This window comes from Temnothorax curvispinosus, unplaced genomic scaffold, assembly GCF_003070985.1.
Source record: "Temnothorax curvispinosus isolate PA1 unplaced genomic scaffold, ASM307098v1 QBEX01011986.1, whole genome shotgun sequence".
Lineage (NCBI taxonomy): Eukaryota > Metazoa > Arthropoda > Insecta > Hymenoptera > Formicidae > Temnothorax > Temnothorax curvispinosus.
The window spans coordinates 1,911-10,231 of NW_020221766.1; the positions used below are offsets into that span (position 1 = coordinate 1,911).

The window sequence follows — 8,321 nt, forward strand, 5'->3', positions numbered from 1 at the left end:
TATTTCTATTATTGTGAAAGTATAATGTTGACTCATCGTAAAGTAGAAGTACTATATACATTTCTATTAACTTGTTTTATTATTGCTTAATTAAATCAAACATCTTCAACATATGAGATATTAACTGTTTTCTACATATATAAACTACCAAACGTACTATATATATAAACTACCAAATATATATATATATTGAATTTAAAACTGTTAGAGTGTCAAGTAGTAAGGACTCAATGGATCACTTGTTAGTCGTGAAGTAATCATGGCGCTCTTCAATCGACACTCGTCATCAATGGAACGTAAACATAAAGAAATAATCTGTAATTTCTTATGAATCCTCCAATATGAATCATTCGTACATACACGAAGCATATGACATACACACTGCATATAATCCACATGGATCGACAACTATCTCAAGGTTCCATTAATAAAATCTAATTATTTTTAAACTCTATATTTTTATTCAAACAGAATGTTCAATCGATTATCCAAATAGAATGCTCAATTATGACTTTATTACGTTGTACATAATTTGACTGTGCACTTAAATAAACAAAACGTATCCCTTTACAACTGGTTATTAACACATATGTGATATAAGATTTTCTCTATGTATATGTATTACATAAGTATATGCAAGTTTCTCTATAACTATAAAGCACCACGAAAGACTCTACTCACAACGATAACCTACTTATAAAGATAAAAAAAAAATATTAAAAATATCTTTTCTATGTTCGGCTATGTGTGTTCGATTAAATGCATCTTTTTATTAACTAGAGCGTATCCTTTAAAGTTTTTCCACTGCAAGAACTCGAAATGAACAAAAATTGTATCAAGATCAATACATAGGTGATAATGCCACTTGCCATCTAAAAGAATAACATCATAAAATAAAGCTAAATTTACAATTATTTAATGAAAGCAAATGAGTGATTGCTCACCTTAGTGAGGAGCGTAGCGTCCACAGTAAGCCCCTTTGCGGAGAACGTATTTTCACAATGTGATAATTGCAAGGAAAATAGTCGCATCTGCAACGTCAGATCAAATAATTGTTAAATACAGGATTAAAAGATGTAATTATGGAAAATTATTATATTAAAAATTGCATTAGTATATGCAACGCATAATTAGAAAGATTTATATAAAATATGCCACTAAAATTATAATTTTTTATAAAAATGTACCTCATATTTTATTTGCTTATTGCTGGCACTATTGAACACGTCGTGAACGGTACTACTGATTTCCATGGATTGATTCTTGCCAGTTTCGCAGGCCCACACTATCAACACCAATTTTATAGACAAAAATGTTACACCTAGAACACAGGCTACAAGAATAGCCTGTTTTTGTTCATAGCTCATATCTAAAGCTAGGTGTATTTGCATTGAGCAAAAGTACAGATAGAAGGTAATTTCAGTGAAAGTCATAAGTATCGTGGAAAGAAGATGCAAACTGAAAACCATTTTTAGCGTATGTACTGTGTCGTTGATTGCCAGATGCTGCTTTTTCAAAGCTATAATCTCCATCAGTAAAAATGGAATTCTTTTCTCGTGACAGGTGCCACTCAAGAGATATGGCTCACCATTCGTCACGACTTTTCGCAGATTCACCAGATTGTCGTTGATTTGCTTGAAACAAGCTTTTAATATGCAAACACAATTCATATATAGCATATCCATCTGAAACGTCAACAAGTATATGTACGATACAAGAAACTGGCGCCAGACACTATCCTGCACTGTGATCATATACATCAGCAATAGCACGACTAGAAAGAAGAATCCTAGAATGTCCTTGACATGGATCAGCCTAGATAGTTTCTGATATGATTCCGAAGGTAATTTCAAAGAAAGCTCCAACAAGGTCTGAAGAAAACGCATTCGTGGTCCACTCAGAATGAATGCGATGACTGCCATAAAAACACCAATAATGGAGAAACAGTTATTATAAAGTATCCTGCTTGTCTCAAAGTCTTTAATTAAACTTTTTTTAGAAATATTGAGATCATAGAGTTTTATTAATTCGAGGACGCAAAAAACGCCGATAATGATAGTCGACAGAATATAGCGTGGTTTGCAAATTTTGATGGTCAAAGCGTTGATCTTGTATGGAAATATTCCCAGAATGCGGCAAAACATGATACAGGGATACATCAACGATTCAAAATCCGTAGCGTGGAATAGCTGCCATATTTTTCCTTTTCTTTTCGCTTTGAGTCTTTGGAACATCGATGACGTGTTGAACATGTTTACACTGAATTGTTATTGAAGAACGATAATATAAATCATAGACTACAATCTATATAAGAAATATTAATTATGTTGTCAGTGCACTTTTATATCAACGTGTTTCCAAGAATTTCTTTTCTAAGTGTAAAACATTCTGCTGTATTCTTACAACTAATAAATAAACTGAAATAAATTTCTCCCAGTCTATCTGCACCTGACGAGTTTAATTTTAAAGCTAACTAACAATTATTGTGTCATGTTGCAAAACAGAACTTAGGAATTTTTTATGTCATAATGTAACTACGACTCTTTGCTTATCATCTCCGAAGCACGCATAAAATGATGTATGTTATAATTGCTGTGTCACATAATTCATAATCTTGCGCATCTAGAACTTGTACAAAACGAACATTATCAAGATATTCACAATTTTCCATTGTATTCATATATATTAAATAGAAAGTTATAGCGGATATATCTCATGCTGATATAAATTCAAGAATAAAAAACAAACTTTTTTACTTTACATAAATGTTGCTGTTAAACTCAGGGTAAAATTTTTTCCAAGTTGTTATGATTATTAGCAATGTATCTACTTTTTATTCCTTTCTGATATTTTGTGAAGATGCATGCTATATAATGTTTTAATTAATTAAATTAAGATTTTTTTATGTATTTCTTTGACATTATCTTTTATTGAAATTAGATATGTAATTATGCTTAAAGTAGATTAAATTATTAATTTAAGAACTGTCGATATTGGTGTAATGAAAATTAGAATGGAGGTAAAACACAAAATATTGATTTCAACATTGTCTCATAAAAATATCAAATATTCTATACATACAATAAGATATTTTTGAAGCAAAAAAATCGAAGAGGAGGAAATTGCCATATCTTAGAGAATTATTCATCCACGTGCAGTCGATATTATCTGTTTCATGTTTGCATACTTAATTTGATGGGTCGCAGCATTTGGACATCATTAGTTTACACAATGGCTTTTGAGGATACAGTTGTCCATCGAAAAGCACTATCATTACTTGAAGCATAACAAAATATTCCTTCAACCTTGTCTTGCTCTAAGGTATCTTCTATGTTCGGCCATGTGTGTTCGATTCAATGCATCTTTTTGTTAACTAGAGCGTATCCTTTAAAGTTTTTCCACCGCAAGAACTCGAAATGAACAGGAATTGTATCAAGATTAATACATAGGTGATAATGGCACCTGCAATCTAAAAGAGAACAACATCATAAAATAAAGTTAAATATACATTTATTTAATGAAAGCAAATGAGTAATTGCTCACCTCAGTAAGGAGCGTAGCGTCCACAGTAAGCCCCTTTGCGGAAAACGTATTCTCACAATGCGATATTTGCAAAGAAAATAGTCGCATCTGCAACGTCAGAACAAATAATTGTTAAATACGGGATTAAAAGATGTAATTATAAATTTGGAAAATTATTATATTAAAAAATGCATTAGTATATGCGACGCATAATTAGAAAGATTTATATAAAATATGCCACTAAAGTTATAATTTTTTATAAAAATTTACCTCATATTTTATTTGCTTATTACTGGCACTATTGAACACGTCGTGAACGGTGCTACTGATTTCCATGGCTTGATTCTTGCCGGTTTCGCAGGCCCACACTATCAACACCAATTTTATAGAGTAATATGTTACAAGGCCTATACAGGCTTTACGTAAAATCTGTCTTTCTTCATTGCTCAGATATAAACCCAGGTATATTTGCATTAAGTAAAAGTACAGATGGAAGATAATTTGAGTGAAAGTCATAAGTATTGTGGAAAGAAGGTGCAAACTGAAGACCATTTTTAGCATCTGTACTGCGTCGCTGATTGCCAGATGCTGCTTTTTCAAAGCTATAATCTCCATCAGTAGAAATGAAATTCTTTGCTCGTGATAGGTGCCGCTCAAGAGATATGGCTCACCATTCGTCACGACTTTTCGCAGATTCACCAGATTGTCGTTGATTTGCTTGAAACAAGCTTTTAATATGCAAACACAATTCATATATAGCATATCCATCTGAAAAATCAGCAACCAATTGTAAATTAGAAAAGAAGTTTGCCAGACATCAGCCATCTCTTGCAACTTGATAACAATTATCAGAAATTCCACGACTAGAAAAAAGAATCCTAGAATGTCCTTGACATGGATCAGACTAGATAATTTCTGATATGATTCCGAAGGTAATTTCAAAGAGAGCTCCAACAAGGTCTGAAGAAAACGCATTCGTGGTCCACTCAGAACGAATGCGGTGACTGCCATGAAAACACCAATAATGGAGAAACAGTTTTGTTGAAGTTTCGTGCTTGTCTCAATGTCTTCATGTAAACTCCTTTTAGAAGTTGAGAAATTTATATCATAGAGATGTATTAATCCGAGTATGCAAAAAACGCCGATACTGATAGTCGAAAGAATATAGCGTGGTTTGCAAGTCTTGATGGTCGAAGCGTTGATTTTGTATGGAAATATTCCCAGAATACGGCAAAATATGAAACACGGATACATGAAGGATTCAAAATCCGTAGCGCAGAATAGCTGCCATATTTTTCCTTTTCTTTTTCTTTTGAGTCCTTGGAACATCGATGACATGTTGAACATGTTCACTGAATTGTTATTGAAAAATGATAATCTATATCACAGACTATAATCTATATAAGAAATATTAATTATGTTATCAGTGCACTTTTATATCAACAAGTTTACAAGAATTTCTTTTTTAAAAGTATAACTTTCTGCTGTATTCCTACAACTAATAAATAAACTGAAATAAATTTCTTCCAGTCTATCTGCACCTGACGAATTTAATTTTAAAACTAACTAACAATTATTGTGTCATGTTGCAAAACAGAACTTAGGAATTTTTTATGTCATAATGTAACTACGACTTTTTGCTTATCATCTCCGAAGCACGCATAAAATGATGTATATAATTGCTGTGTCACATAATTCATAATCTTGCGCATCTAAAACTTGTACAAAACGAACGAACATTATCAAGATATTCACAATTTTCCATTATATTCATATACAGGTAAATAGAAAGTTATAGCTGATATATCTCGTGCTGATATAAATTCAAGAACAAAAAGGCAAATTTTTACTTTACATAAATGTTGCTGTTGGACTCAGGGTAAGATTTTCTCCGAGTTGCTATGATTATTAGCAATGTACCTTATTTTTATTCTTTTCTGATATTTTGTGAATATACATGCTATATAATGTTTTAATTAATTAAATGAAAACTTTTTATGTATTTCTTTTCCATTATCTTTTATTGAAATTAGATATGTAATTATGCTTAAGGCATTTTAAATTATTAATTTAAGAACTGTCGATATTGATGTAATGAAAATTAAAATTGAGGTAAAACACAAAATATTGATTTCAACATTGTCTCATAAAAATATCAAATATTCTATACATACAATAAGATATAAATTTTTGAAGCAAAAAGTCAAAAAGGAGAAAACTGCTATATTTTAGAGAATTATTCATCCACGTGCAGTCGATATTATCTGTTTCATGTTTGCATACTTAATTTGATGAGTCGCAACAGTTACACATCATTATTCTACACATTGGCTCTTGAGAGTACAGTTATCCATCGAAAAGCACCATCGTTACTTGACGCATAACAAAACATTCCATTAGCCTCGTTTCGCTCGAAGGTAGCAATTGTTCGTAGTTTTGAACTTAAATTCTTTAACAATGACTGTAAATAATACTAACAATTTCACGTAATTATTTATGTTTATTTCTTTTCTATTTAGTTATAAATCAGAATATTACGATAAATGGCAATCTAGTTATGAACTGTATGTATCCGCATTGAATAAAAACATTATTTTTGAGACTGTTATTGTAAATATATAACTTTTTAATTAGATGAAACAAACCGATGCAGATATAATATTTCTATTATTGTGAAAGTATAATGTTGACTCAGCATAAAGTAGAAATACTACATACATTTCTATTAACTTATTTTATTATTGCCTAATTAAATCAAATATCTCCAACATTAGAGATATTAACTGTTTTCTATCATATAAGCTAGCAAATGTTAAAATCGCAACTCTCCGTTAATTCAAGAAAATTATATATACATATATCTATATATAATATAATTTCTAATTTGCAGGATTGCATTTATTACTAAATTATCATATTAATATCGCCATCAATTTAACATCAATGCAATAAAAATGTAATATTTCTTTTATCTATTTGTTATATATTATATATTATTTGTTATATATACTGTTAATAATCGCAGAGCGACATTTTATCCGAAACACGATTTAACATATTAATTATATATTTTTTTACATATCAGAAATATATTTTACATTCAGCGCTAATTTATTAATTTAAGTTTTAATTTATAGAATTTATAACGCAAGAGCAATTAAGAAATTAAATTTTACATATATGTATCCCCTAGAAGAATACTATCACAATTTGATTCAATTGTGTGTAAGTTAAACCCATAGAAAGTATGCCTAAAATGTTACTTGTGTGCTAGAACAGTGTCACAAGTTTATATGCGAAATCCGTCGCACAGGGCAGAAGTGTCATTATTCTTTTAAACCGGTTCTATGTTGCGGTCGCTGATTGTGTAGCTTCAAAAGTGAATTATCAACTGAATCATATCAGACCTCTTTAAAAAACAGTATCAAGTTTTATTATAACAAAATATCATACTTGTAATTACGATAATTATCTTACATTTTACAAAAATTGAATTAATTTTGTTTTTTCCCTCTCCTGAAAATTGCGAATATTTGAGTGACCGTATTCTTCCGGAGGTTCAATGCATGCAAATATCTCCATAAGCATAAAGCACCATCGGAGACTTTGCTCGCAACGATATTCTACTTACAGTGATAAAAATAGGTACATTTAAAGTATTTTTTCAAAATATCTCTCGGTTAATCTAGATCATATGTTTCAAAAAGATTTGCCATCGCAAGAACTCGACATAAATAGGAATTGTATCAAGATTAATATATACGTGGTAATGCCACCTACCATCTAAAAGAACAATATCATAAAATAAAGCTAAACATACCTGCAGCATTTATTTAATGAAGGCAAATGATTGATCACTCACCGCAGTAAGGAGTGTTGCGTCCACAGTAAGCCCCTTTGTGGAAAATACATTTTCGCAATGCGATAATTGTAAGGAAAATAGCTGCAACTACAATTTTAGATCAAAAAATTTTCAAATATAGGATTAAGAGATGTTATTATAAATCTGGTAAATTAATATATTGAAAATTGCATTAGTATGTGTGCGGGACATAATTTAAAAAATATATAAAATATGCCACTAAAGTTGTTGGTTCTTTAATTCACCTCATATTTTATTTGCTTATTGTTGGTGCTATTGAACACGTCGTGAACGGTGCTACTGATCTTCATGGCTTCGTTCTTGCCGGTCTCACAAGCCCATACTATCAACAACATTTTTACAGAATAATATGTTACAGCTGTAACAAAGGCCATATCATAAATATGTCTTTCCTGAGTGCTCATAGATGAACCCCCTTGTATTCGCACTACGTAAAAGTACAGGTTGAAGATGATTTGAGTGAAAGTCATAACTATCGTTGAAAGAAGGTGTAAACTGAAGACCATTTTTAACATCTGCACTGCGTCGTTGATTGCCAGGTGCTGCTTTTTCAAAGCTATGATCTCCATCAGTCGAAATGAATTCCTCTCCTCGTGATAAGTATCGCTCAAAAGATATGGCTCATCATTCGTCGCGAGTTTTCGTAGATTTATCAGATTATCGGCGATTTGTTTGAAGCAAGCTTTTAATACGCAAACACAATCATATATAGCATATCCATTATAAATCCCAGTAAGAAGATGTATAGTAGAAGAACCTTGCGCGAGGCATCAATCTGCATTTTGGAATAATATACCGGTACATGCACGACTACAAAAAGGAATCCAAGAATGTCCTTGGTATGGATCAGTATAGATAAATTCTGATATGATTTCGGAGGTAATTTCAAAGAGAGCTCCAGTAAGGTCTGAAGAAA

At 31.2% G+C, this 8,321-nt stretch overlaps 3 protein-coding genes across 3 annotated transcripts; all 3 read right to left on the minus strand.

Annotated features, from left to right (window-relative positions):
• Window positions 1–513: 513 nt before the first annotated feature.
• Window positions 514–2,568, minus strand: LOC112462152. Its single transcript, XM_025027780.1, has 3 exons — window positions 1,188–2,568; window positions 945–1,031; window positions 514–872 (listed from the first exon to the last, which is right to left on the minus strand). The coding sequence occupies exons 1-3, from the start codon at window positions 2,250–2,252 to the stop codon at window positions 777–779; spliced, it is 1,248 nt and encodes a 415-aa protein (XP_024883548.1). The 5' UTR covers window positions 2,253–2,568; the 3' UTR covers window positions 514–776.
• An 805-nt stretch (window positions 2,569–3,373) lies between these two features.
• Window positions 3,374–4,869, minus strand: LOC112462151 (putative gustatory receptor 28a). Its single transcript, XM_025027779.1, has 3 exons — window positions 3,793–4,869; window positions 3,544–3,630; window positions 3,374–3,469 (listed from the first exon to the last, which is right to left on the minus strand). The coding sequence occupies exons 1-3, from the start codon at window positions 4,867–4,869 to the stop codon at window positions 3,374–3,376; spliced, it is 1,260 nt and encodes a 419-aa protein (XP_024883547.1).
• A 2,751-nt stretch (window positions 4,870–7,620) lies between these two features.
• LOC112462153 lies at window positions 7,621–8,087 on the minus strand (the record flags this gene model as incomplete). Its single annotated transcript, XM_025027783.1, has 1 exon — window positions 7,621–8,087. A coding segment is annotated over one exon (467 nt), but the record flags the coding sequence as incomplete, so codon positions are not given.
• Window positions 8,088–8,321: the final 234 nt, after the last annotated feature.